At 50.3% G+C, this 27,978-nt stretch overlaps 12 protein-coding genes across 12 annotated transcripts; 4 read left to right on the top strand and 8 right to left on the bottom strand.

Moving 5' to 3' along the window:
* Positions 1 to 233: 233 nt before the first annotated feature.
* CC77DRAFT_1026416 (hypothetical protein) lies at positions 234 to 2,652 on the bottom strand. The gene has a single exon (XM_018526255.1). It carries the CDS (start codon positions 2,333 to 2,335, stop codon positions 308 to 310), a length of 2,028 nt encoding a protein of 675 aa, XP_018379106.1. The 5' UTR covers positions 2,336 to 2,652; the 3' UTR covers positions 234 to 307.
* Positions 2,653 to 2,672: 20 nt separating this feature from the next.
* On the bottom strand, positions 2,673 to 4,144 carry CC77DRAFT_599013 (hypothetical protein). The gene has a single exon (XM_018532415.1). It carries the CDS (start codon positions 3,943 to 3,945, stop codon positions 2,920 to 2,922), a length of 1,026 nt encoding a protein of 341 aa, XP_018379105.1. The 5' UTR covers positions 3,946 to 4,144; the 3' UTR covers positions 2,673 to 2,919.
* A 254-nt stretch (positions 4,145 to 4,398) lies between these two features.
* On the bottom strand, positions 4,399 to 5,943 carry CC77DRAFT_1036131 (FAD-binding domain-containing protein; the record flags this gene model as incomplete). The annotated part of the gene is made up of 3 exons (XM_018526990.1): positions 4,399 to 5,016; positions 5,067 to 5,684; positions 5,737 to 5,943. The coding sequence occupies 3 exons, from the start codon at positions 5,941 to 5,943 to the stop codon at positions 4,399 to 4,401; spliced, it is 1,443 nt and encodes a 480-aa protein (XP_018379104.1).
* A 1,399-nt stretch (positions 5,944 to 7,342) lies between these two features.
* Positions 7,343 to 8,423, top strand: CC77DRAFT_1014595 (hypothetical protein; the record flags this gene model as incomplete). The annotated part of the gene is made up of 4 exons (XM_018523904.1): positions 7,343 to 7,515; positions 7,761 to 7,837; positions 7,869 to 7,915; positions 7,989 to 8,423. 4 exons carry the CDS (start codon positions 7,343 to 7,345, stop codon positions 8,421 to 8,423), a joined length of 732 nt encoding a protein of 243 aa, XP_018379103.1.
* Positions 8,424 to 9,104: 681 nt separating this feature from the next.
* CC77DRAFT_599048 (hypothetical protein) lies at positions 9,105 to 10,280 on the top strand. Its single transcript, XM_018532416.1, has 3 exons — positions 9,105 to 9,620; positions 9,682 to 9,995; positions 10,048 to 10,280. The coding sequence occupies exons 1-3, from the start codon at positions 9,293 to 9,295 to the stop codon at positions 10,162 to 10,164; spliced, it is 759 nt and encodes a 252-aa protein (XP_018379102.1). The 5' UTR covers positions 9,105 to 9,292; the 3' UTR covers positions 10,165 to 10,280.
* Positions 10,281 to 11,513: 1,233 nt separating this feature from the next.
* Positions 11,514 to 11,789, bottom strand: CC77DRAFT_919422 (hypothetical protein; the record flags this gene model as incomplete). Its single annotated transcript, XM_018533700.1, has 1 exon — positions 11,514 to 11,789. A coding segment is annotated over one exon (276 nt), but the record flags the coding sequence as incomplete, so codon positions are not given.
* A 684-nt stretch (positions 11,790 to 12,473) lies between these two features.
* On the bottom strand, positions 12,474 to 13,871 carry CC77DRAFT_976694 (subtilisin-like protease-like protein). Its single transcript, XM_018535949.1, has 2 exons — positions 13,601 to 13,871; positions 12,474 to 13,527 (listed from the first exon to the last, which is right to left on the bottom strand). The coding sequence occupies exons 1-2, from the start codon at positions 13,830 to 13,832 to the stop codon at positions 12,650 to 12,652; spliced, it is 1,110 nt and encodes a 369-aa protein (XP_018379100.1). The 5' UTR covers positions 13,833 to 13,871; the 3' UTR covers positions 12,474 to 12,649.
* Positions 13,872 to 14,911: 1,040 nt separating this feature from the next.
* Positions 14,912 to 16,586, bottom strand: CC77DRAFT_1067622 (molybdopterin binding oxidoreductase; the record flags this gene model as incomplete). The annotated part of the gene is made up of 3 exons (XM_018529018.1): positions 14,912 to 15,092; positions 15,158 to 15,256; positions 15,307 to 16,586. 3 exons carry the CDS (start codon positions 16,584 to 16,586, stop codon positions 14,912 to 14,914), a joined length of 1,560 nt encoding a protein of 519 aa, XP_018379099.1.
* A 2,058-nt stretch (positions 16,587 to 18,644) lies between these two features.
* Positions 18,645 to 20,855, top strand: CC77DRAFT_1067621 (acyl-CoA oxidase; the record flags this gene model as incomplete). Its single annotated transcript, XM_018529017.1, has 5 exons — positions 18,645 to 18,736; positions 18,789 to 19,010; positions 19,060 to 19,458; positions 19,514 to 20,335; positions 20,417 to 20,855. 5 exons carry the CDS (start codon positions 18,645 to 18,647, stop codon positions 20,853 to 20,855), a joined length of 1,974 nt encoding a protein of 657 aa, XP_018379098.1.
* Positions 20,856 to 21,170: 315 nt separating this feature from the next.
* CC77DRAFT_1036126 (hypothetical protein) lies at positions 21,171 to 22,385 on the bottom strand (the record flags this gene model as incomplete). The annotated part of the gene is made up of 2 exons (XM_018526989.1): positions 21,171 to 21,437; positions 21,585 to 22,385. 2 exons carry the CDS (start codon positions 22,383 to 22,385, stop codon positions 21,171 to 21,173), a joined length of 1,068 nt encoding a protein of 355 aa, XP_018379097.1.
* A 781-nt stretch (positions 22,386 to 23,166) lies between these two features.
* CC77DRAFT_1067619 (mitochondrial import inner membrane translocase subunit tim-17) lies at positions 23,167 to 23,757 on the bottom strand (the record flags this gene model as incomplete). The annotated part of the gene is made up of 3 exons (XM_018529016.1): positions 23,167 to 23,553; positions 23,602 to 23,637; positions 23,689 to 23,757. 3 exons carry the CDS (start codon positions 23,755 to 23,757, stop codon positions 23,167 to 23,169), a joined length of 492 nt encoding a protein of 163 aa, XP_018379096.1.
* Positions 23,758 to 24,768: 1,011 nt separating this feature from the next.
* On the top strand, positions 24,769 to 27,644 carry CC77DRAFT_950369 (interferon-induced GTP-binding protein Mx; the record flags this gene model as incomplete). Its single annotated transcript, XM_018535314.1, has 5 exons — positions 24,769 to 24,880; positions 24,930 to 25,076; positions 25,129 to 25,770; positions 25,815 to 27,317; positions 27,370 to 27,644. 5 exons carry the CDS (start codon positions 24,769 to 24,771, stop codon positions 27,642 to 27,644), a joined length of 2,679 nt encoding a protein of 892 aa, XP_018379095.1.
* Positions 27,645 to 27,978: the final 334 nt, after the last annotated feature.

Below are 27,978 nucleotides of genomic sequence, written 5' to 3'. Positions count from 1 at the left end.
ACCGAACCGACTTCTCGCGTATGGCTCTTCTCGACCGATTCGCAAGCGCATCTCTAACGACGAGCACCATAGATAATATAGGAAGGTATGATGAAACAGGACCAGCACATCAATATTACATGTCCTGTACCATCAACATGTACATTACAATAAAAAAGGGTATATACAACAATTTCCACCACTTATAGAAGCCTGGTCAGCTTAACACTATACAGAAAGCCTTCTTCTCAATGCCACAACACGAACATACAAACACCAGAACACCATCCTTTTACCCATATCTAACCACCTCAACACTCAGTTCTACTCACTGATAGAACCTCCACTTGACCTCCTTACATGCCCACTCCTTGGTGAGTCCCTGGATCCTGTCGACTAACCACCCACTCGTCCACTGGTCATCACCAACCTTCCCACCCAACCTAACCACCTTGCTGAGATGACACTCTCCATCTCCTTTGGTCGTGTACCGCCATTGTAAACAGTCCTCAACTTGCTGGCAGACATTCTGGCAGCGCTCAGAGCTGTCCGCCGCATCAGGGTGTTTCTCGGCGAGCTTATCCCAGTTAGGCGGTTCTGGTTTCTTATCTTTATCTTCTTTCTTGTCACCCTTCTTGCCGCCCTTCTTCTCTTCGCGTTTAGATTTGGAGCCGGGGCCAGCTTCTTGGTAGATCCGGGAGTCTGGTGGTGGTGTGTTGTCGACCTTGATTTTCTCGGGCTCCTTCTTCTCCTCTGCTTGAGGTTTGGGTTCTTTCTTCTCTTCTCCTTGAGGTTTGGGTTCTTTCTTTTCCTCTCCTTGAGGTTTAGCTTCTTCCTTGGGTTTGTCCTCTGGTTCTCCTAGATCGTGCTCTTGGCCCTCCTTTTTCTTCTTCTCGGCATCCTCTTTCATCTGTTTCTGCCGTCCTTCTGGCGCAACGATCTTCGTGTCCTGGCTCAAGTTGTCCCAACCCACTTTCTGCGTTTCGATGTGCGGTTCGACAGAGTCGTGGTAAGCGTCACGGTACAGATATGGCTTCTTCCAGCCATTGGCGGTGGTCCATTTCTTCTCAATATCCCATTGCCTGGTAAGGTCATTACCATCGATATGATGCCACGAGACTGCAGGAGCACACCAGTGCTTCCTGGTGTAGTCCAGTGTACTTGGCTGCTCGCTCTGGAGGAGAGGCCAAGAAGCGTAGAACTCGACGTGTGCGTCTCCAAGGGCCTTCGCCAGCATCAGGTCGCCGCAGCATTCTGTGCCTGTGTCCTTTTCCCATTTGGTCTGGTAAATTTCGTCGTAGGATTTGGCGTATCGTCGTATAGCGCCCTGTGACAAGAAGATGCCTGCTCCGCGTTGCGCTACTTGTGTGCCGGCAATAAAGTAAGGAGCTCCGCTGTAGTAGGGTATCCGGTAGTCCAGCCTGTTAAACCACTGCAGTACGTTCGTCCAGCTCAAGCTCGTGTCGGCTTCGAGGAAGACGAAGAACTTGGCGCTGGGGTTCATGTGGTATGCCTTGTAGACCATGGGCAAGAACTTCCACTTATCCAAGTCTGCCGTCTTCTTCGCGTCCGGCTTGTGCTCTGCGTCAGCATGCATAAGCTGGTATTCCTGGAACTCGTTGTTCTTGAACTTGACGTCGTGGCTGATAGAATCGAGCGCATCGTATACTTTGTGTCCTTGGAACTCTCCGGCGTGGTCGCTGAAGATGGCGAAGGTAGGGACGCAGGACAGGAGGTTGCTGAGATGGCCGCTGAGCTTTTCGATCTCAGCTTTGGACGTCTTGAGAACGACCATGACGTCTTTGGCTCCGTCGGCATCGCTGCAGAACTTCTCGACGACTTGTGTAGGAACTGCTTCGGCAGGCTTCGCAGGCGCAACACTCGCACTGGCTGCATCCGCACTCTTGGAAGCGGGTATAGCCTCGGTGGCTAGTGTTGTAGGAACCGTGATTGCGCTTGCGTCTGCCTTGTCCTGGGACTTGTTACCGCCCTTGGACTTTTCCTTGTCCTCCCATCGTCCGCCATCCTTCTCGTAATCTACAATGCCCGTCTTGGTAGGCGCAGGTGGTTTCGCCTGTCCCTTGCCACCTTGTGCTCCCTTGTCATCCCATCTGTGGTCGTCTGTTTCAGTAGGCCGGTCTTCATGTGCTACCGGGCTTGGTGTTGTCGCGAGCGGTGTCTCGATGACGGGGGGCGGTATTATCGGGTCGGTGTGCACATTCTTGTGGTCGTAGTGGTCGATGGCAGGTATCGAAGGTTGGGGGGTTTGGTGCGGCAGGCCGAAAGTCCAGAAGAAAGTTATGAGCGAAAAGGAGACGATGATGATGGCGAGGCGTGAGGGAGTGATGAGCGGCATAGCGGCGACAGGGCTTCGAACGCCCAAGGTACAGCTGGGAAGATGATGGAGGGTGGTTCAGAGCATTGAAATAGACAGTAGCATCAAGATAAGAATAATCGGGTCATGGTGCTCAGAATCGCCCAAGTCGCAAATGCCCCTCTGAGCGATGATCCCAGGAATCATGGGCGGACTGAGGCGGTGGCTCTTCGCCCCTTGGCCTGTGGCGCTCGGTCTAGCAGGCGCGCCGAAGTAGACGCTATCTGCACGCTTGATCTGCGCAACTCCATTTTCCATCTTGATTGCTGTCGCAGGTGATTGCTTTTGGAAGAAACAAGACGAAGAGATTTCACGTTGCAAGAATCGCGACACGCAGGGCATCGACAGGCTCAAACACGTGGCCAGGGTCCACGCAGCATTCCATGCCTACCTAGGTAGGTACCGCACAGTGCAGATGTTCCCTCCGTCTTCATCGGCAACACTCCACGCTTATGATGCGATTACGAGGTTGCGCCGAACAGCAGAGATAGTCTACAGAGGTTAAGAATGGTTGTTTCGTCCGAACCTACAGATCTTGCGTTATTTTTGGCGCCTCACTACAGCTCTCAATTTCCCTCCCACCGGAGTTCTTCCACTATCCACAGCTTCATTACCCAGCACGCCATCACCAAATCGCGTTTCTTTCCATCTCTCTCAGTTTCCTCCGTCATCTCCAAAACACGCCCTGCTTCATTTGATGGACGTCTTGTTTCCACAAGCAGTCCATTGGCACACCATGCTCCCAGCCCCTCCGTCTCTTCACGCGCAACGACTACACCCTCAGCATCCTCCCACACACCTTTCTTGACACAATAAAGAACATGTTTTTCTGGCTCACACACCCCTCTGTAATCACAGATATGGTGTTTAGCCTTACATTTTGTAACATGCCAGAATCGCGTCCACTCGCCGCCCCAGAGAGACTTCCCAGAAGTCATTTGGATACTACCAGGGAGCGTTCCGGCTTTTCGACCGCGCATCTCAAAGAGATCCATGCTGTAAAGCGTTTCTTCTTCATTATAAGAGATTTGCCGATCTCGTAGTACGTGGGCAGCCGGTACTGAGAGAGATCGAGTCTCGCGTAGAGGGACTGCGCGAATGTGCAACTTGGGCACAGACTCGCTACGATCGAACTGTCGCTGCAATTGGTATCGTGGAATATTGCGCGTCTTGGTGGCGTATATCAAAGGCGCCTCCAGTCTGAACGCCTTCGTTGGATCTTCTATCGGCGAAAGCTGAAGTATTGCTTCCTTCGCTTCGTGCGGCTCTTGGCCTACCGAACTCCGTTCACGTTTATATTTCGGGAATGTGTGCGAAGATACCAGTGGGCGACGAGCCAGTATGTTGGTGTTCGGCAGCTGCGTCCTTGATGTCGAGGATGGGCTGCTGCTTGGACGACTCAATTCTGACCACATGCTAGAGGGAGATGTAGCTCCGTCCGAAAACGCCTCTTCACTATTCGTGATTGCTCCAGTCATTGCGTCGAACGGGTTCTGTTCATCTGCAAACGCCTTGAGAGTGAACGAAGGGTCCACAAGTTGAATCCGGTCGTCTTCGCCCAATAGTGTAGATCCAAGCGACTGTCTGAACATCTTTGCAATTGCATAAGTTAATTCAAAAGGATGGCATGCTATCGCAGCATACCATTACATGCCTCTCTATATCTACTCGCAACGTATGTACGCGTCCCGCGTTGCGGATGCATCAGCCACCACGAGCCATTTGATTCAGCCACTATCGATTCACAAGTGCAGCACGAACCGATAGTTGAGCACTAGATGGGTGCGGAGTCATACGGAAGCATGGAAGCGATGTGACTAGATAGGCTGTAGTGTGCGGATGTGGCGGAACGAGCTATCAGTAAGCGCCTGAATAAGCGTGAACTACGGGTTAGGTACGCGCAATTTACTGTCTACGTGTAACATCTTGTTGGGAGCAGGCTATACTACGTTTGTGACCAACTCAGGCACCGGTGGTTGAATCCGGCGACTGTACCACCTGCCATCCGCCCAAGCATTCTTCCTTTCGTCCTCAAACAAAACTGCTCACAGAATTGGAGCAAAGAAGTTGAACTTGCCAAAAGGGTCGTACTCCTTTTTCAGCCTTCTCAACTTCTCCAGTCTCCACGCTTCATACCCATAGAGCTCCTCAGTCGTCTCGTCTCCCCTCGCGTAATTGATGTAAGCCTCGTAGGTCTTGTTTGTCCCTTCAATCAAAGTATCGCGTATCTCGCCCGCAAAACCCCACGCTGCTGCATCCAGACTAGCATCCTTCTCGTACGTCATGAACGGCGAGAACAGCAGCTGGCCGTCTCGGTCCGGGTATGCTGTGCTATCACTAGGTATCTCGCCAACGCGATTGGTAGAGTAGCTTTCAAGTAGGACGGCTGAGCTGCGGAACTCTGGGGGGAAGGTTGCCATAATGTCGAGAACTTTACGGAGAGAGGGATTGTCGTATGTGTCTGCTGATACGGGGACTAGAGAACGAGTGAAGCCTTTGGTGCACGATGGGCCGTTGCGGTCGGCGCCTGTGTACTTACTCACACCAGCGAGGTCGGTCACGCCGGAGTCGGTAGAAATGGGCGAGAGTGCGACGAGAGGGTCGGTGTACTGCGTCGGAACGGTGCTGGCGCCTTGGTAGATGACCCAGATGATTACAATGGGCTAGTGACGTTAGTTGTGGTGTATGAGCATAGCAATGGATGTAGACTTACATTTACCGGATCCACTTCAGGATCGAAAGAGAACACAACGTAGTGTTCAAGGCTCACTGACCTGTTTGCCATCACCATCCAGCTGTTCGCGACTGATACAACATCCTCCATCTTGTCGTGTGTATAGAAGTAGCCGCTGACTGCCCATTGGTCCACATCTGGCTTTTTGTCATAGATCTTGATCTCAGCCTCAGTCACGATGCCGAAATTATGACCAGCACCACGTATCGCCCAGAACAGATCCGGGTTATTCTCGTCGACAGTGATAGCGGTACCATTGGCGAGCACCATACGCGCGAATACGAGCTGATCAGATGCCAGGCCGTACCTTCCTTGGTTCCAGCCGTGACCGCCACCGAGGATAGGTGAGATGTAACCAACGCAAGCACAGGCCGTTGTCATGGTTTGCTTGTCATGGGCCCAGAGAAAGTCAGTGACATCGCCATTAAGGATGCCACCTTGGATGAGAGCAGTGTCGCCATCATCGGCGATAACGATGTCGTTCATACCCCGTAGATAGATACCAACAGCATTGGTAATGTTATTGAGGTATGTCGTCGTCGCATGAGCGCCCGAAATAGCATGGAATGGCTTGTCGTTCGCATTGGCGTATAGTATCTATTCTCTGGTTAGCTAGAATACAAGTGTACCGGAGTATGCATTTACTCACAGCCGCTTGCACATCTTCCTCTGTTGCAACTTTCACGATCATATCGTAATGGGGAGTTTGCCCGGCGCCCCATCGTATAGTAGCATTAGCGAATTCTTCTGAACCTTGGTAGTAGACTTCCGCGAGGTCACTCAATGAAGACTCGAAGATTTCGAGAGCTCCATTGGATGAGTTTGAAGAAGGTAATGCAGTAGCGAAGCAGCCCATTAGGACGCTCGCCGCCAATTGGACTTTGTGTAACATCCTGGATGGCGACTCGAGTGAGTAGAAGCGCAGTAGTTGAATCCATACTATTAAGCTCTGGTTTTATAGTGCCTTGATAGACGATAACGTGTATGTGAAAGTTTGCGGATCGCACGCCTGATCGACTTGCCCATAGGGGTAGGTGAAGGGCCGCCCTTGGTGTTTCCCGCGCCTCTCCACCGACTCCAACACAACGGAACAAAGAAAATATGCTTAGCTCGAACCCATCATTCCAACATAACGGATGAGGCGTGGATGTTGGAGAAGGGTGTGTTCGATGGGGTATTAGTGAAGTCCATCCTTCATCTCATGCAGGTACGGCAGTGTGATGATTCGTCGTCGGACTGGATCTTCGGAGCAAACCTTCCTCATTAGATACAACCAGTGAAGTCATGAAGGTGAACGATGTCGAATTTGAGTGAATTTGCAAACGTAGGATCGTCCTGTCTGTAGCGGCACAGCGAGCTGGCCAGCCGCGAGATTGGTTGATTGGTTGATTGGTTGCTCGTACACCGCCATCGAAGGGAACAGTAGATTCGTGTGGTCATACAAGTAGCCAAGATTTAGTGTATGTATAGGCAGACATTTTGACACTGAATGTTCTCAAAAAAGTGGTACATCGAATTCTGTTTCATCTTCAACATCTCGGTGTAGCGTGGGCGACACGCCGTGAATGAGCGATGGCTGATGGAAAGGGCTCGGGGCCAGCTAGGCAACTCGACCTTTCGTCTACATATATTGTTGAAGACGAATACGATTTGCCGATGAAGTTTGACGAGATCTGGAAGTGTGTTGAACAACACGTAAGACTGCCTGGGTTGGCCATAAGCGGAAGGGATAACTTTCGTTCCGCTGGCCCCAATTTTCCGCCATCGCTACCCAGGTGTGTTTCTTCCGCGCCAGTCAGCCTGGCAACGCCCTCACCACGCGCAAGATGCATCCGCACCTACATCATCGCAACCTGTCGTTGTCAAAGCTTACGACTTATGTATAGCGCATGAAACGAAACGATCGCGATAAATGTGTTGATTGCGATTGATTTTACGCTCCTCGAGCTCTGTGAAACCTCGCGAGGCCACCAGATGGTGAGATGGCTGTAAGATCAGGACGTAACGAGAGCCACGTGGCGAAGTGCCCCTCAGCCCAAGGGGCGTGTGCATGGAGGGGCACCATAGCCTGAGACGCTGCGACGGCCGTACTTAACAGTGTCCGTATCTTGAACACGATCTCTCCACTATCCACTATTCCTACAAATCTTATACCATATAGAACAAAGTATATGAGCATGGCTTTCGAATTGCACCCCGATGATCGTATCGACTATGAACACTCCAATTCTCAGACTGAGGTGTTTTCCGACATCATGTCTTCTTTATCCCTGCCCTCATCGTTCCGCAGCGGCGAGTGTTATGCTCAGCAACGACTGTCGAACCAGCATCAGGTCTCTTTCGAATGGCTGAGTCAAGATACAGTCGACCCAAATACAGTGTTCATGTTAAACTCCGCCAACTATATAGGTAACGAGCTCGGAGTATCGTAAGTTGTCTTCGGTCGCATGTTTTATAGTACAGCTCACTGACATGTTCGGATGGGGGCATGTATCTTCGATGTTCCAGCCTCTCCGTTGCAAGGGGATGCGCGTATCTTTTGGCAAACTCCCCCTTTCTACAGGAGTCAGGTGGTTGGATTCAACAAACCATCGTTTCGGAGTTTGCCTAAAAGCGTGTATCTTTGTGCAACGATTTCCTTTGTGTTCCCTTTGTTTATTCTTTGCTTTCCAGTTCTGTTTCTCCCTTTCGTATTATCGACCCAGCAGAAACCTGTTGGTCCGGAGCAGTCCAAGGTGATATTCTCATAGGTAATCTCTTGACTTCTTTCCGCCTGTCAAGCATGTACTGAACACAACATGTATCTCTTTCCTTTTATCAATGCCATGGTGTGTATATCTTGCCATGATCGTGCCCCCATCTAGCCTATGCAGAACGGAACATTCCTACGCCTCCAATCAGGATTGCCTCAACCACGGCTCATGCTACCCGATGGTTCAGAAAGAGTACGGGACAGGCTTCCTTGAGCCGTTGAAATCGACTGCCAATTTTGGACCGAATACGTTTCGATGGACTGGTAGGAAGGGACAGAATACGTTAAGAGGGGTTGGTAGGAAGGGGCAGCACCACTCGTCTACAGCAGATGTCTCCACCGATATCTCCTTCTGTACGGAGACCAAGACTGTCTACATATGCACACGCGACAACTGCAACAAGAGATACTCTCGTCTGCAGGACCTGCGCCGCCATTGCCGGGGATTTCATCTGCAGGACCATCAATTCAAATGCCGCGCTCTCGGATGCGAACGCGCTGTTCGTGGCTTTCCAAGGAAGGATAAGAGAGATATTCACGAAAAGAAGATGCACGTTGATATCGGAGATGGCATCCTTCTGTGAAAGGAGTGATGACAAGACGAGCGCAAGAGGCAGTGAGTCTCGGAAACGTGATAAGGCAGGTGGGTCGGAAACGACCTCACCTTTCCCAACTCGCTGGATTTACGATGTGGCGCGCTAGGCGGTATTATACGCGAGAAACTTTGGTGGCTTGTCGAGGTTGGGCGATCATGTCTTGTAGGGCTTTCTGGTCGGCGTTCCTGTTGTTTGAGCGATCCTTTGTATATCAAATTGAGGGATGCCTCTGCTATCAGCGAACCGATGCATGCTGATCAGCAGTCCATGGTACCTGATTCTCTTTGCTTAACTTCCTGTTTCGGACATGTGACTGCGCATTGGTTTGCCCGCGCACGATCCCCATATCCGGGCCGCACTCCGACTCTGGTCGAACCAATGACTCGGGCAACTTTTGTGTTTCAACGGATAACAGCGCATTATGATCTCACGGTCCCGTTCTTTACCGATTTCAATGCGATCTGCTCGCAAACTACATAGTCTTGGACTGACTGTGCTCCCATAGCTGTGAAATTAACTTTTGGCAATGCCAAATTCCTCACCAATACTACGGCGTCATTTTTGGTCCGAAGTCAGGCCTAGACGGGCCGCTAGACCCCATGCCACTTGGGGAAACACCTACAGCAGACAGGGTATCAACATGCCCCTACGAAGTAGTTCCTTGCTCGAGAGCACTGGGATTAGGGGCCCAAGACAAAACTTTGGGGGCGGAGTCTGGGCGTGCTCCTCTTTGCTGCGCTGCCCGCTGCGTTACCTTACCTCGTGCCTTGTTTACTCGATTTTGATTACCCATCTGCGCCCGTCTCTTCTGGCCACCTCCGCGGGAACGAATTAACAACAAATCGTAAAGGGAAACCATGTCAAGGATCGCTTGTGCCTGGGCGGACTTAGGCGAAGATGCCGCAGGCGCGAATCAGTGGTACGAGGGTACGCATGTACCCGCTGCCCTTGCAAAGATCAACTCCACTGCCCGCACTGCAGAGCAGGTGGAAGACAATACATTCGCAGAGGTAGCTGCAATCGAAGGCAGCCTCATGACCATCTATGATCTACCCAAACACCAAAGTGCGCAAGAGTTGGATGCGCAGCTATGCCCAGCCTTGGACCGACTTCCGAAAGAGGCGATAATAGAGACGCGGGTTTACAATGAGTATGCCAATTGGTATGGGGAAGAATGGCGGGGCGGTACGTGTCCCACAAGACCATGACACAAGGATATAACATGGTGACTTACGCCCTGAACCAGACTCCCGCGATATCCAAATGTGGATGATAGTCCTATGGCAACCCGACTCGGAAATTCATGACGAATTCTTAGCATGGTTTAAAGATGAATTTGCGCCTGGCATGCTCAAGAATCCCGAACTACTCCGCACACGCATCTTCAAGCTCGAGCACGTATCCAGAATCCAAGACCAGAAACACAAACAAGTGGACAAAGCATCAAGATATCAGTACATGACGTTCTGGGAGTTTAACACTGAGGAGCTGCCATGGGAGATTTTAGTATACCTAGGGTCCTCAGAGGGATGGAGGTACTACGTTGAGGGCGGACGCTTGGTATGTTGGAAGCTTCTACCCCTACGAGGATCAATCAGCTAACCGACTGTAGTCATGGCAAATGGGACAATTCTTGGTAAGTAATCTATATCCTGACATCGAGGACGCGGAGTATTCTGCCGTCAAGGGGGCAAGAATTATTGTAACCCTGGTCACACAGGAGTCATGAACCTCGTCAGCACCAATGTCAAGCTAACACAATGTAGGAATATCAGGACCTAGACGACGATACCAGTCAGCATAGCGGAATTGATCCACTAGACGGACGATTGGATGGAGAGCTTGAGAAAACACCATGACGAACAACTGGTATCACGGCCTGGATTTGAGGACCTGGACTAGTCTGGACTGGCTATCATTTTGCCATTGGTATAAGGCGTTAGAGTAATACCCCTAAATTCTATTCTCCATACAAGCTTCCTGTTTGAGCCTATATGCTGCTTGACTAACATAGACGTAGCACGTGATGCTGATGGCCTAATTCTGGTCCAATTCGCCCTTGTCTGGTGTGTAAGGAGGGGTACCAGGTGTGGCCGTTGGTATGGAGCGATAGGATGGCGCACTGGTCTGAGCATGGACTATTCCAAGCATATCAATAGAAACCTGTTCCAAGGCAATCTTTGCAACATATTGCGGCTTCTGCGCTCCGCTGACGCCGGATGGGAGATGTTTGAGATTCAAAGTGTTTGACTTGTGAGATGAGCTACGTGCTTCCTTCTTCTGTTCGGCCTCGCCTAGCGGATGATCGCGTACAAGGTGTGATGCGAACTCATGCATGTCTGGCGCAATGCAATCGTCCATGCTACCCGCTCGTAGCTTCCTCCGCGATGCCATCTCGAAGCTTGTGCCGAAGATCAGGTCCGATGACTCCTGTGGAGTCAACCCTGGTTGCCTGAACGGGCTCCCAGGCGCTTCTGAGACGACAGAATCAGTCTGCTTCCCACTGACTTGACGATGTTTGGTAGCCCCTGATGTGTCACTTCTCAAGTCATTGACGAGTTTGATGGTACTGCCGATAGTGGTTTTAGGAGTTCTTCTTGGAGGTTCAGTTGGTGCTGCTTCCAGGCTCAGTCGATCCAGTTGATGTTGTGGAATTGGAAGCGCGCCTGAGCAATAGGCTCCTAGTTCATTATCTACGGGCCCTTCTCGTGATAATCGATCCCCGAATCGACTAGCCTTATGCCGTCTAAGGGTCTGATTTGGAGACCGACAACGATCCACCACGCCCACTCCTTCATGTGGATCATTTTGTGGCTTCCGATGTGAACGCCTCCGTTTGTCAACAGGTCGAAGTACTATGGACTCTTTGTTCGAGCTTGAGCTTAATCCCTTAGCTTGAGACGAAGCCGTACCGTCGCTCTTGGAACGTCTGTCAGAACCGTCGTCGCTTAGATCGCAAGGTTTGACATCTAGCCTCTGTAACTCTATTTTGCTTTTTATCCCTCTATCTGGCGTTGGCGGGGTTCGGCCCTTTTTGTGCCTCGTGCTGCGGCTCATGTTGTAGTTACCAGTAAGCTCAATGCCAATGAAACTTTGTCGCTCGTCTTCGTCGAGATTGGCACCTTCTACATTGGTGTATAGCCTGACTCTGCGTCCGCCACTGTCTGTACGTTCATCGCCGATCCGATAAACACATATTCGTCCCTTTCTTCCGCTTTCGTATCTCTTGCGTGCGCATACGTATTGCGGAGTAGATCTTTCGTTGCAATCGCTCGACGTGCTCTGTGGCGATAGCAGAGATCTGATGGCTCCTCGTATTCCATATTTTGCAGTTGCGTCAATGATCATAGCCATAACGCATGACTGTAGGGTGCAGTAGCGATGGAAATAGTGGTGAGATGCTCATTGTGAACATGAGCTTGAACGTAGGCTCACATTGTTGTGTCACGACTACCGAATCAACAGTCAGGTCGCAGTTGCTGCTGCGTCTTTGTCGAAGCTTTGTCGAAGAGAACTGCGTGAGCAGGTACGGTGCGTACGAGTTGTAGCCGCCGAATCTGCTATACTGAGAACATCTTAATGGTTCACTGCATCACTATCTTACCCAAATCTTCATTGCTCTCTCACCCACGCAGTACTTCAACATACTGATATGGCTCTGAGATCTCGTACAACGGTAGTTCTAACAAGACAGGTAAACATTAGATCGTTTCTAAATGTCGAACTCATTGTTCCATGCTCGATGATTGTTAACCTTGAAGGCGTGTGCTACTAGAAGCAGATTGATCGAGGCATGCCAGTCTAGGAAGCTGATGTCGGAAGCGGAAGAGCCATAGCGTACCCAGGAATGAGAAGTAAATGCATTGACGTGGACTAGGGGATGCGGAAAGAAACTATGACACCTGCAGGCGGGTGGAAGGGAAAGAGAGGCCGGTGCACGTCATCGGAGACGCGGATCCCTGCCAGCCCCACTTGATTGCCAAGGCGGGCTAATACGTTCGCTCGGTCCCACTATTCTCCCATTAAGGGAAGACCAATCTTCAAACAAAGTCTACGAGGCCTGTTGCGCATTCCTATCTACAAAGCTGATATGTTTCACACATTGCGAGTATCGTGCATGTTGTCCTATAACGCTAGCTTCATTCGAAATAGAACTATGTCGCTACACACTGCAAACCCACCCTCATTTTGCAACAAATCCTCCTGTTGAACCTTTAGCGTCCATTTCCATTGTATGCCACTAGGTTGGGTTCCTTTGTTGTGTCGGGACAGATGTATTGTCCACTCGCTGGATCAAACTTGCACAATGGAGGTATGTATGTAGCTAACGCCAGAATTCTCGCACTGGTCGCTGGACCAATGGACAATCCTTCGAGACCACGGATATAAGACGCTAATCCAGCCACAAATGGCGCAGCGGCTGAGGTACCATCCTGTGTTGATGTGGCTGTATCTGAGGTGTGCCATGTAGACAAAATGCTGCCACCAGGAGCCCAGATGTCTATGACAGAGCCGTAGTTCGACCAAGATGAACGGGAATCATTCGACTCGACGCTTCCGACGCAGAGAGCCCCAGAAGCGCGGCATGGCGAAACATTCTCCGCCGGCTGGTTTTCGTTGCCCGCAGAGATGACACACAATATACCTTGATTATATAGTGACGTTACAGCGTTGTCAAACACTGAGGATGCTGGCCCGCCGATCGACATGTTGATCACGGCAGAAGTCTGTCGGCCTTTGGTGATGATATCGTTCGCTGCCCAATTCAGACCACTCATTATAGTGGATGTAGGTGCGCCCCCATCAGAAAAGACCTTAACCCCAATGAGATTTGTCTTTTTAGCAACACCGTAAGTCTTCGCACCGATCACACCGGCCACGAAGGTGCCATGACCGTAAATGTCAGAATTGACGGTGTCGATCGCGTTGTATCCCCAGGAGGCACGGCCTTCGAATTCGGCATGAGTCGTACGAATTCCGCTATCGAGCACGTATGAGTAGGTACCTGCACCAGCAGTCGAATCGTATATGTAGCTGGTAGCTCCTTTACTCTTGGATGAGATTCGTCCAAGACCCCATGGTGCGTTGTTCTCTGGGAGTTATCAGCACTGTTCCCTCAAGATTGAGGCATTCTCACTGCCTGCCAGAGTATATGAGATACGTACGTGTTACGAGAGCAGAGGGAAACATCATTGAGTCTTTCTCCACGATGAGAACTTCAGGTAAAGCCTCTAACTCAGCGATGACAGCAGGGTCAAACGATCCTGTGTAACCTTTGAAGTCTCCGAAGTCGTACTCTTGGTCAATGCTTGCAGTTATGTTGACATCATCTCTGCGCCTGATACTGCGAACCTTCTCATGGTGAGCAGCAACTGATTCGACATCGACGCCTGGCATGAGTTGAACGATGTATCGTTCTGCGGTTACATCTTCGGGGGAGCGAGCTGCAAGTGGTGCTGCCTGAGCAACGAACGGGACTACAGCAGCAGCAAGGGCGAAGACACGAGTGAACAACTGCATCGTATATAGAACAAAGAGAAGCTGTAACAAACGGAAGGTGAAAGTGTTGGGGTTGGCCCATGGTCTATCGCATTACCTACACGATACTTATAGCGGCTCAAGCAGTCACGACTCACCTGGGTACTCTGGGCTCTATCAAATCTTCGACCTAGTGTGCTACCGGTGGAAGAATCGATATGCTATAGATCCTTCAAATCTATCCAATAGCGACCACGTTCGAAGCAAGATTCACGGCCCCGGGCGCTTGCGGCTGTCACACGGTTGACATGGGCAAAGACAGTTCCGTTTATACTCCACATAATCCACTGATATTTGAACCATCCACCCGCTCCTGCCTTTTCTTCGCGAACTCCGATGATTTCTGCAGGCCTACTGCACTGCAATGCAGGAGCAGCGCTTCTCATGCAACATGTATTGATGTGGCGAGGCACATTCGACAGTGGTATTGGTATTGCTAGGATATGGTTGCGAATCCATCAACTCTGTTATCTTCATTATAAGAAACCGCCTTGTAAGCTTACCATACATACAACGATCGCAGTGCAGATTGTCATAGATCCAGAACGGCGTGAGAGTTGCTGTCAAGATGGTGTTCTCGCTCGTGGCCGTGGTGGGGCCATGTCTTAACCGCGCCGCAATCCATCACTAACTAGACTCGATCCGCGGGATTAGGCCTCACCCGTTCACTGACTGCATGCAGTCTGAGACCGACAAGGACCAGATAGACTGTTAGTATGGAGTGGCGAAATGTTGCTGTTTAGCCTGCATCCACTTAATTGGTCCCCCACTCATCATGGTTGTCTTTCGAGGACCGAGGAATATCTTCATTATATTAATATGTCTTACTTGGCTAGTTAGTTAGCCATACTATATATTGTAGTCCAGTTCGCATATCAAGTCTAGCTCGATACCCATCCCGCTTAGCGGCCAAAGACAAGCAACCGTCTTACATCAGCTTACTCTTCCGGATCACGACCTCCCATCTTCTTCATCTCCTCCAGGTATTCTTCATCCGACTGGAGGTCAAACGGTAAAGGTCTGGTGATGGGCAATAGTGAAGCTCCGTGATCTTCAAGTTGCTTGAGGCGTTTCTGAGTAGCCGGCTTGGTCGTGTTGACACTGTAAAGCTTTACACGGCTGCCAGAATCGTTAGCGTCGTATGCCTGAAAACATGCAAAGGCACTCAGATGGAAAACACTTACTGGCAAGACGATGTTACGTGAAGATCCCAGTTCCATGCGCTCCGCACAAAGGTTGGTTGTGTGTTCAAAGCATCATCCCAGCAACGAACGCAGAACTCGCTAATCATCATTAGTGTTGTTCAGCAAACATTTAGGTGTGCGAGACTTACAGCCATCCTTCCGCATCGACTGGGATGTCGATCCACCATGTGCGCCAGGCGTGGTAGTACTTCTTGCTCAAGTTCTCGTACGGTACTTCATACCACACGCCGCCTCCGTCATTACTGACTTCGACTCGTTCGGGCCAACCACTGCCGCTGTATGCCCAACCGGTCATACGGATCTTTCCATCATGAACAATGACGTCCTTGTCGACAGGCGTCATGATTGCGCTGGCAACAGGCATAGTTTGGATGCTGAAACCGTTACTGTACGTGACGTTCTGCTTGCCATTCTGTGGGGTGTAGTATAGATACTCTTTCATCTGCACAGGAGCCATGGAAGGAGCATCAATGACATTGATGCGGGTTAGCCATTTGCAGCTCCTAGCACCGATGTAGCCCATCACGACAACACGAAGTGGGAAACCATGGATGGCAGGTAGTGGCTCTCCGTTCATCTCCCAAGCGAGCATAACCTCGTTGACCTTCACCTTGCGAGTTGGCACGGAGACAGCGTAGTTGTACACCTGACCCTTCTTGAAGTAGGTATCGGCGCCAAAGAACTCCACGTGCTTTCCTTCCGGCTTCAGCCCACAGTACTTGAGAACCTTCTTGAGACTGACGCCTACGTAACGGGCAGTTCCGATGGCGCCTTCTCCCCAAGGCGCGTTGATGAGTTCATCTCCGTCTCCTGGGTAGTCGTGAATTTGTTCGATACGCCGGGTACCACTGCACTGCAGAGTAACGCAAGTATCCATACGCGGGAACTTGCTCTCATCTTGAAGCTCTTTCAAGGTGATCTTCCTTGGCGTGTTGACGAGACCTTCGACCTCAAAGAAGTACTTTTCTGGATCAATCTCAGGAACACCTCCATGGTTCCGAATAAAGTGGTCTTTGTTGGGAGTAATCTCATTCTCGACCAGGCGCTTTCGTTGCGGCTCTCCGTTGTAAGGGAATTGCAGGACATGAATCATGTCATCGCTCTTCTCTTTCTTGACGTACTCCCATGAAATGGCTGGAAGATCCTTGGTCGTTTTACCCAAAGCGTAGTGGTAGTATTTCCATCGCACGCCCTCTAAGACTGGATTGGTGTCGGGTAACGGCTTCATCTGGAATTCGGGAGGTACAGGAAAGTCATATTTCGCTAGAATTTCTGCCGCCTTCTTCTTCTTTTCTGGGTATCGCTCCCACTCGATATATCCTTTCCATCCTTCTCGCTCTTCCGGGAAATCCGGCTCTTCAGTGGTCAAAAGCTCAAAAGGCTTTGCGTTTGGTTCGGCGGGCGCCATGATTTGAGTATGGAGTTGGAGGATTTCGATCTAGGATGAAGTTTGGGATACGACCCTTTACAAATGAAGGTAAATCCCGCACTGTGGGTTGATAGCGCCAGTACCTGTGCGACATGTCATGACCTCAAGGTGACTGATTCTTAATCATGGGCTATACTACCCTACCACGATGCGTGCTGCAGGTAACCCCTGTACGCATGTGATTTACCCAGATCCACGAATCGAAATGCCGCAAGCTCCGCAGAAGCGACAAGCAGAGATACACTACTACGTCATCATGATGGATATCAAAGAGCTGTCAGAAAACCCTGGAGGGTACAACGCGTCTAGAACCAATAGTCGTTAAGTCCGAAATCCGAGAAAGGGCAAAAGCCGGAGAAAGTCATGAATACGACACGCCCCGCATGAAACTGATGATTAAGGATGCCAAAAAAGCTTGAGCAGACTGCTTGTTGGCACTCAATGGCACCCATCAAGTCTCAGCGCTCGTGGCTCAACCAGCTGTTGTTCGTGATGAGTAGCTGATTACATGCAGGCCGTATGCGAGATGTCTAAACAGCCTTGGCTTACACGCGTCGCCGATGATCCTCGGAGGTTTTGAGGGAAATTTCCAACGAACCAGGGATGAGGCATATAACAGACAAAACCGGGAAGCAACGCGATGACCGTTGGTGTTGCAGAGCGTGCGAGGGGCCAGTTTGGTGAAAATACGCGGCAGTTGTTTCCGCACGTGTCGCCTCGGCGAGTTGCATGGCAAGCTAACCGCGTATGACCTGGCGCTTCCAAACCCCCCGAGGTCCTCCGCGTCGCAGCACACCACGACTGTGGCATTGGACGTGGACGTCCATTGTTCACCATACTTCTGCAGCCGAAATGGCATATCATAAGTTCACGATACCGCGTTCCGATCTCATAGCGCCTAGTATCGAGATGTACCAGCTCGCATAATAGTGCGTGTAACGTAGACGTTGAAGTGGAGTGCATCCATACAGGATAAGGAGTTAATGCCGCCTCAACTCTAGACAATACGCCACCTTCTTTCTACAATTGAATAAGAGATGGGCCACCCATGCTATGTCAATCTTCGCCGCACGACTTCGCTTGAATATGGCATAGAACTGCAGAACGAGAGGGCCATTGATTGTCACACCTTCGTCCTCAAGAAGCAGACTTGTCGAATACCATCGCATATCGCGTTGACTCCCAAGAAACTGTCGCAGGAAATGTCTATTCCAAGCACCGGAGACATCTGATTCGACAAAACACTCGGATATGAAGACGTTTTCCATGCGGCAACGCCACCAAGGGCGGCCCTTAGGTATAGATACGGCCCGTGTCCTTCAATCCCGAATTCTGGCGGCATTGCCTAGACGGATAGTGACCCCGAGCACATCTGTTAGGACAGCCATGGTATCGCTCACATGCTTAGCTACATTTTTGATGCAAAAAGCCCAACGAATATGCTCGAACTTATGGGGTTTGTTCATTTTGGGTTGAATAGGTCTGAGCTGTCAAAGAGGTGTTCAAGGGATCCTCTGATCTACTAAACGATCGGTATCATCTTGACGCTAAACGGAAGTCAGTATGCCGCATCGAACGAACATAAGGACCATGCATACGTATTCTGGAGATAACATCCTGGAGATGCATCCAATAGCCATTTCTGTTTGGGATGCCTGTGTCGCGGAGGCACGGTTGTGATTCACATTCGTCAAACAACGAACCAGCACTTTGATAGTATCTGACTCGATGGCGGATGGACAGCAAAGGATCCGCGGCAGATTCATGGAAAGCAGATCATCATGGATATGGAAAGCCCGTCGTGTACTTCTGATTATAGGAGGTGTTGCTTTGGCCAGTCCAGCAATCGACTCCCGTCTATCTGCCTTTGAAGGTCCAGACTCTGTTGGTTTAGATACCTATCACATGTTCCTTTCACGATCATTCAATACCGTCAACCCTCTTACTATATAGCTTAGGGTTTCCTCTCTCTCACATAGAACAATCACATCACTCTCTTGTTGTTCTACAGATTCTTCCTAAGTGATAACAGTCGACATGGCGAAGAACACGCAGACTACGCTGATGCAGAAAGCAAGAGCGTCAGGCTCCATTGATACGTTCGAGCTGACATGTTTACTCTGGGGAAAGTATGTTCGGTACACAAGGTCTTTGCTGTCTCTTTACTAATCCTCTTGCCAGGGAACGTATTGTTAAGGAGCGGCGAGCTGCTTTCAAGCGTGTTGAGAAAGCACTCGGCACTTACGATAGTACGAAACTTCCGCGATGCTACTCAGAAACCTCACGCGAGGATCTGTTTGAGCAAGGTCTCGAGATGGGAAAAGCATGTCTTGATGATATGCTCGAGCATAACCACGAACACTTTGTATGGGTCACTCCTCGATACAACCTCGTAAACGCAAGGTAGGTCAAATCAGGAAAAGTAACAGGTTGTCGAACTAACGGCTGATAGCCCCTTCGGTCACAAAGCTGTTCTGTTTGAGCCTGCAATGGAACACAACGGCACAGAGGAACAAAAGGCACAGTGGCTTCCGCTCGCTCGATCCGGCAAGATACTCGGTACATATGCGCAAACTGAACTTGGCCATGGTTCTTTCGTGCGAGGCATCGAAACCACTGCGACGTTCGACCCTGATAGCGATGAGTTCGTCATTCATTCACCAACAATCTCATCAACGAACTTTTGGCCTGCTGGATTGGGCTTCTCGACCACCCACGGCGCAGTCATGGCAAGACTTATCGCCGGTGGTCAAGACCAGGGTCCGCATATCTTCCTTGTGCAACTTCGATCGCTGGAGGATGGCAAGCCAATGCCTGGTATCAAGATGGGCGACGTTGGCTTGAAGCTCGGGTAAGTAACCTGATCGTATGAGATAAAAAGCGCTGCGAATCTAACAACATACCAGCTATAACGAAGCAGATAATGGCTTCGCCTCTTTCGACCAAGTTCGCATACCTCAATCGCAGATGCTCATGGCGCACAGTCAGCTCGCACGCGACGGCACATTTACCAAAGATCCCCTCCGCGCCAAGCTCTCATACTCGGTCATGCTGCTTGTTCGCGGCCGGATGCCTGGTATCTTTACCGTACAACTAGCGCAAGCATTGACAATTGCGACACGGTATTCCGTTGTGCGACAACAGGGCCTTGGTCCTGCCGATGCACTGAACACTGAAGCGAGCATTTTCCAGTATAAACACCAACATTTCCGTCTTATGAGCATGATAGCTAAGACGTATGCAATGTTCTTCGGTTCGCGGGTCTGCGATGACCAGTACAACGAACTCCGTGAGATGCAGAGCAAAAACGACCATTCTCTCTTGCCATCTGTTCATGCACTGACTGCGGGTATGAAGGCATACGTCACATCAGAGGCCGCTGGCGGTGCTGAAGACGCGCGCAAACTATGTGGTGGCCATGGATATATGTCTATATCCGGCCTCCCGGATATTGTCGGTGCTCTCACAGGCGGTGCGACATTTGAGGGCGAGAACTATGTTCTCTGGCAGCAGGTTGGACGGCACCTACTGAAGCAACTCGACCGTCTACAAGATGGCGAGCCAACCGAGCCGCAGGTGCAGTACCTGGCTGATGTTGAAGATTCCAACATTGCATGCAGCGCATTCGGAACGCAGTTTCTCGATCCGGAAATACAGCTTACGATCTACCGCGACCGCGCACATCGTCTGGTCGTCAAAGCACATTCAGCTATCCGAGCTTCCAGCAAGTTGCCTACGGATGCATGGAATGAGCATATGATGCTGCCGATCTCCGCCTCATGAACTCACATTGAATACTTCATTCTTAGGTCCTTCATTGACACTATCTCAAGTCTTCCTGATACCACGTCGTCCAGCCTTCGCACTGTACTGAACCGAACGCGCTCGCTCTTCGCCCTCTCCACCATTATAAATCCACGAACAGTCGACGCCCTGTCTTTCGTAGAGACAGTCTATGCGGATTCTCCATATCTCACAACAACGCAACTCGATCTCATCCGCTCACTGGTCAACGGCTTGCTCGGTCAGCTACTGCCTGAGGCAATTGCATTGACCGACGCATGGGACTTCTCTGACGCAAGTCTTTGCAGCGCATTGGGTATGTACGACGGCAACGTGTACGAGAACATCATGCGCTGGGTCGACCAGCTTCCTATCAATCAGAAGGCGTGGCAGAATAGTGGGGTACAGGAGGGGTGGGAGAAGTGGGTTGACCCTATCCTGAAGAGAGAGATCGCGATGTTGTAAGGGAAAACGACTTGAGCATGCAATTTGCATGATCATGAGATATATGATGATCGTCTTTGTCAGACCATGATGAGACTCGTCAGTAGATGTAGATGTCGAAAACAGTCGTTGGATCGTTCGGTTGAGCCGTTCCTTCGTCCCACTACAGACTTGGTCCTTGTGCTTTTTTAGCTAAACCATTGGCGAGCTCAAAGCTCCTTTCACCGTGAATAATAGTCTTGATAGCAGATCATCTGAACGTTGCTCGGAGGCTGTGTGTGTTACACTCACATGCAACATGATTTCGCTCACTAAGGTCTTCGAGGTGTTCAACTTCTACTTCCCCCTTCGTTTTCTTAACACTCTACCGTTGCTCGCCACATCATTCTCCGCACTCGTACTATTTCCATCTTGCTCAGTCATCTCGCTACCACCACGCTCCCTTTCTTTGATCCTTAGTACCTTGATTCTCCACACCCGCTGCTCCATCTTCAATCTCAACTCTTCCATTTCCCTTTTCTCCGCGACCGTCGCATTCTCCGGTATTTCAGGTAAATTCTCCAATTCCAATTCCACGTCCTCTCCGTCGTTCATAATGACATCCTGTCCGGTATGAGTAGGTGAGTCTTCCGCACCCGAAACAGGCATGTCCTCTGTGTTCTTCATGGCCACGTCTTCCTTGTTGCCCGTAAACGAATCCTCTACGTCTCCTCCACCATGATTCGAAGGAGCTTTGACCTCTCTACGAACGGTTGGAGTGTCAAGACCATCGTCTAGGTCCGGGATATCAACAGCAGTGTTATCCATCTCCATCTGCCAATGCGGCTCCCTGACTCTTTGTTGTTGGAGTCTCGATAACCGCTTCTTCCTTTTTCTTCCTCCCAAATCCATCTCATCACCATCAAGATCCGAAAGAAAACCAGTGTCATCTGGTGCCCGGGGATCTGGATCTTGTTGGATCTGACTTGGGAGTTCTGCTGCAAGAGGATCTGACACTGATTCCTCATCTGCTTTTCGTCGTTTACCTCTCGTTGCCGGTTTTGGCCGCGTAGGCTTTTTTGCAGCAGATGCTTCAGGATTCAAATCTACTTTGACGGGTTTAACGCCGTTAAGGTATTGGTATTTTCCGCCGGCGAGGGGCTCGGAAGATCCTTCTTCTTCATCCTCGTCGTCATCTTCCTGATTCATTGGTGTTTTTGGAATCTGAATGCTTGCTTGGCGAGTAGTGCGGTTGGCAGGCTTCTCTTGTGAACTCGGTCCAGGGTGCGCCGTATCAGCGCTTGTCTTCTCAGCCTCACTTTTATATTCTTCCAAAACGGTTTTCAAATCCACTTCATTGCTGCCAATAGCAGAGCTATCCTTCTCTTTGCGTATCTGTATGGTTTTCCTTAATCTCTTCTTAAAGTCCGGATGGGTAGTGTTGGGCGTTGATGCAATTGAACTCAAGAGTCCCATGAATTCATTACTCCATTCCCTCCATTCCTGGTTGTGGTTGGGACATAGAGTCTTCGGTAAACATTTATCGAAAGATGTAATTTCCCAATTAAGCATGATGGTTTGAACGTCCTCGTAGAGTTGCTTCCTTCTTCGTGGTGCCATTATTGCGTTCAAAAGCGGAAGCCTTTGGAGATGTGGTCGGTGTTATCGAATTAACGAGTAGCGGGCCCGGGAAATGTGAGATGAATGAGATGGGTTTTGCGATGATAGGGCGCGTAGAAGCAGCATCGTGGTCTTGTGTCACAATAGCAGAAAGGACGGCAAGTTGCAGTAATTCGAGGTAGAAGGGCGGTCAATGCGTTCTCGTCAGCCACTCTGACTAGTATGGGCTAGGCTCAATCTGCAGCTATATCTGACTACCTTGAGCGGCTTCTCCACGCGTATGCCCTAGCGCTTGAGGCATTGGAAATGTCTCAAGAGCCGCAGAATGCCGCCAGCCTGGGGAAACTCGAGATTTTGTTTGCTGATGGGTGGGCCTGATGATGTCATTGAGTTATTTTAGTCTGGATCTGAGTTTGAACTATTGCGGTAAGCTCGGATTCAATAGAGTAGATGCGCAATAGCTGATGAACATTGAGATGTGTCGTATCTTCTGAATTCCGCACACTCATGTTTTCTTCTAGAGACGCCTCCAGATGTTGTACAAGTCGTGTCGCGTGTATGATACAGATATAGCACAAAGCTGAGGAGAGTGTGAACGCCGCCCGCTGCCGAAACCTGCCTGCGGTATATGCCAAACATCCCAAAAACACCGCTTGCCCAGACATGTTGCTGCCCATCCCTGGCGTTATAGCGGTTCGCTCCGAACAGGTATAAGTCGTGAATCGAAAGTGTTTTACGCGGCCACAGCCATGCCGCCGCCGCCAGATCCTGCACCGACATCGCTCGGTGGTGGTGGGGGTGCATCGAGCCTTGTGTTGTCGGCCATCATGCGGTTGAAGCCAATTGATACGCCCTCAATAACAGCCAGCAAGATAGCACAGGATATCGCTCCGTTTCGCATCGACCTGTAGCCTCCTCGTACTGCGAGCGATCCGCCGGTGAAGAATCCTGCGATGATGGCATTCCATGGGTCTTCCTTCTTCCGTATTCCCTTGACTGCGCAGTCGTATGTGTTGAAAAGTCCTCCCCAAACACCGAAGTTGCCGCCGAGAACGGGGGCGCGGGCCTTGATGGCTGTGATGGCACCGATGCGTCGCTCGCCGTAGGGTGAGTTACGGAACTGCAGGCTTGTAAGCGCACTTCTTCAAGACACCGAGACCGTACTTACGCCTTTTACGCCGTGCCATACTGCTCCTCCAACAGCCTAGCCCACAGTTAGTAATGGGTTGAAGACACTGCGCCTGAGGGGACATACGCCCATGGCAAAGGCACCACCAAAGTCATTGAGAATGACCCAGGGACAAGGATCGCGCGAATGATCCATTATGTATTATTAAGGTGAGAGACGTATTTTGGGCGGTTCCGAGGGCGACGGGAGGGTGTGGGCGAGCTTGTGGTCGGACGATAGCCACCGGTGACGATGCGCTTCGATGGAATTTCTTGAGGACCCTTGCTCCTTTGGCGCTAGCGGCGAATCTTCGGGGCCGCTGCAACCATCGTCTGCCATCAAACCTCCTGGCATGCCTCATCCTTCACCATCCGAATCACCGTGCAACGCCCAGTCTTTGTCGACTTGTGTCTGTATACTGTCTTATATATTACTACCTATCTGTAGCAGAAATGTCGAATAATGCAGCTATAACTTACCCGTTGGAGCGATGGGCATCGCACGCGGCTGTTATATCCGGAATGAATAACGATCCCAACTACAAGACGCCTCAAGACTGACTTAAGTTGTTCTGGATATTGGATGGCCATTTTATGAGTGTCCAGTGCTGGTAATCACGGCATAAGATGCGGCTGAAGAGCCTCTCTCTTTTCTACTTCTCTCTTGTGCAATACGTCCATCAGCCTGTCCAACAAGTCTAAGCAACCTTACTCTCACTATATCTCTATCATCCGTTTTCTTTATCATATCATCAGTGTACAAGTCGCCATTATCTTTTACATTCCTGCCATTTCTCTCACCGCTGCGCTGGAATGTGTCACACAATCCGCGTTCACCGTCCCAATTGGGGTACCTGACCTGCGTTCACCTGTCTTATTTCTCGTCCACAAGCTTCTACGCTCACCTAATCGTTTCTGCGTTTTGATTTCCTACCCCGCTTTAGGCATCTGTGTCACCGCGAATTGTTTAGCTCACGCGGAGTCTTGGCGCGCGTGTTGTCGTCGCCATCAACTTTGATTGTACCTCTACTCACCCGTCCACCTGTACTACCAGAATCAATCACACAAGCTCGAAAGTATGGCAGGCGCCACTCGGGGTCGTACGCGCAATGGTGCAACCAAACAGCCGCTCTCGTCCAGCGAGGATGATACACTTGCAGCCGCGCTCATGGAAGGAAACCCTCACATACCTTCGCGAGAACCAGAGCGTCTGTCTGACCGCGACGACGTATCGCGTCTGAGTGAGGGTCTGGAACCGCTGCATTTAGTTGGTCAGGACGGTAAGCTTCGTGTTGAAGAATTGTAGCTAAGTAACTAACAAAAGATCAGATACACCGCAAACTCCTAATGCACCCGCCTCTGGTGGAATTGACCCGCTTGGTATACACGTGAAAGATGCCATATCAACCATCAGTCGGCTAGAGGGACTGGGCCTGCAGATGTTAGAGATCCCTTTGCCGAAGTGCATTGTTTTGGGTAAGTTGTGTCGCACGACTTCAACCTTTACCTAACTAACATAACTTTCCAGGCGAGCAATCCACCGGGAAATCTTCGGTAATTGAAGCAATATCAGGCATCAAGACCCCTCGCTCGACCGATACATGCACTAGATGCCCACTCTTCATCAAGCTAGAACCTTCAGAGAACACTTGCGCCGGGTGGAGCGCAACAATCAGTCTACGCCGAAGCTTTGGCTATGACAGTAAAAAGGGTCGAGGACATGAAGGACGATTTCCAGGATGGGTGCAAATGCCCAAGCCTACCGATACACACTTCGCATCTACAGAAGACCCCCGCCAACTCGAAGAGCTAATCGCACGCGCTCAAACGGCGATTACAAATCCTATGATGGACTATAAGGAGTTCCTTAAAGCACCCATCGGCGCGCTCGGAGACTATCACAGCTGTGAATTTAGCCCAAACGTCGTCTTCATCGCAATCTCACATCCGGATCTTCCTGCACTAAGCTTCTATGACTTGCCAGGCATTATTGGTCAGGCAGAGTCTCCAGAGACAGGGTATCTAGTTGACTTTGTTCACGATCTAGTGACAGACTATGTCAAGGATCCAGAGGCCCTTATCCTAGTGACTTGCTCATTAGAGAACGACATCGCGAACTCGACTGCTGGTGGAATTGCGCGGAAGCTCAACGCCACAGATCGGTGTATTGGTAAGTATAATGCCCTCTGTTGTGTTCGTCGCTAATATCTCTAGGTGTGCTTACCAAACCGGACCGCTTACCAGCAGGATCCCGCTACGAAAAGCTGAAGGCAGTGTTTGACCAACAGCGCTTCGCACTGGGACATGGATACTTCGTCGTCAAAAACCTGGACCAAGACGAAATTAACCAAGGTCTCACCCATCAGCAGGCTCGTATTCGAGAGCAGGAGTTCTTCGCCGAAGGAGAGCCTTGGGCGACAGACTTTGTAGACTACGGCCATCGCTTTGGTACTTTGAACCTACAACGCTTTCTTTCTGGAAAGCTCGCGGAGCAAATTACTAAGAAACTCCCTATAATCGACCAAGAGATCAATGCCAGGCTTGAACAGGTACTCGCTGATCTTCAGCAATTTCCAGACCCACCAACTCACAATGCTGCTCGGATGATCTCGGACGTCGTGCTCGATTTCTCCCAAGATGTACGTAGGGAGCTAGAGGCTGAGTTTCCTTGTAAGGCATGGCGCAACAATTGGAAGGCGCTACAGAAGTCATTTTTCGACGCTCTGGCAAGTTTGAAGCCTACCATGTCCACGCGCGGAGATCGAGATGCGACCGTCTACATGGACGTGCTTGGAGCCCAACCTGGAAGCTCTGCCAGCAAGGCCATTGCTGTTGATGACGATGAAGAAGAAGGGGAAGATGAAGACGATGCTCATCTCATCACACCAATGAGCAGTAACCCCGAAACGCCCACGAAGAAGCGAAAGCTCGAGAGTCCAGGTCCCTTACCAGCGAAGACACCCAGCCGTCGACGTCTACCAAATTCAGCGGCTCCAGGCTCAGACCTCAGTGAATTCAGAAAGAACTTTCCTCTCGACCAGGTCACACAACACCTCGCAGAAAACTCGCAAAGCAAGGTACCAGGTCAGATTGAGCCTCGTGTTGTTGACAATATGATGCTCAAAACACTTAAACATTGGGAGAAGCCGCTCAATAACTTCTTCAACATGCTTGAAGGTCAGATTGCTAATCAGATCAAAGCATTGTTCCACAAGCACTTCTCTAAATATGAGGGATCGACTTTCTACCGAACTGCCTGGCAGATTGTTGACCAGATGGTAAGCCTTAACTTCAACCAGCAGCGCACTACAATGGCCGACGAGAGTCTCAATGACGAGAGGGAGGGACCTTACATCTTTCATGACGAGATCTTCGAACAGGAAAAGGAAGCTATTCTAGATTGTTACCGCCAACATCGATTCAAGGCGCGCCTCAACATCTACAAGCGTGAAAGGCACCAGCAGATAGGTAGACCAGTCACTGCGCAAGAGGAAGAGAAGTTGAAGAAGGACGCTAGGGTAATGGAGGTATTAAACCATGAGCCATACGTGGTAGAGCTCAGTGTTGTGGCGCAAGTCACAACCTACTATATGCTAGCAGCGCGCCGTTTCCACGATGCCGTCTGCATGCGCATTGAGTCCAAATTCTTCAAGCAACTACGTACGCAGCTCCGTGATGAGCTTGAGAACGGACTGGGTCTCAATGACGGCAGCGAAGGTAAGATCCTGCTCCCTGTCCCACTAAGCATCTTACTAACATCGCAATTCAGGTTATAATAACGCAGTTCGCCTCCTTGCTGAGTCACCCCAGCGCTACAACCAACGCAAGGAACTAGTCGGTCAGCGAGACTCGCTTCTACAAGGTCAAAAGATCCTCCGAGACCTACAACAGAAGTACGCTGGCGACAACACCTCCTCCACCACCTCCGTTTCCAACGCCGGCTCTAGCACTTGCTACTCGAGTGCTTCCTTGGGCGGCGGCATGAATACTCCGCTGTCTGAAGAGATGGATGATTGCGATATGACTGGGTTTCCGCGCCGCTGATAGAGGGACTACGCTTTGATCAGAATACGAAACGCGCTTCTTGCGAGGCTGGTGAGGACCGGGTATAGCATGTGGAAAGAGTTGTTCGTTTTATGACTATACGCAGGAATTGTTACAAGCGAAGCGTAGTTGCATAGCGCTATTACGACAGCTGCACTTGAGTATGCAAATGTCGGTCATGAATTAGCTGTAAAGCTTACTGCTTCCTAAGAGAAATGATATGAATGTCAACTTAATTTTCACGTCATCCTGATTTGCTAACTCCTGACGTGCATTCTAGTTGTGAAACTTTTGCTATTTTGCCAACTCTAGCTGTTTTGCAGCTAAGATATCT

This window comes from Alternaria alternata (assembly GCF_001642055.1).
Source record: "Alternaria alternata strain SRC1lrK2f unplaced genomic scaffold CC77scaffold_39, whole genome shotgun sequence".
Lineage (NCBI taxonomy): Eukaryota > Fungi > Ascomycota > Dothideomycetes > Pleosporales > Pleosporaceae > Alternaria > Alternaria alternata.
Note: the sequence above shows the minus strand (reverse complement) of the source record. Positions and strands in the feature narration are given on the sequence as shown.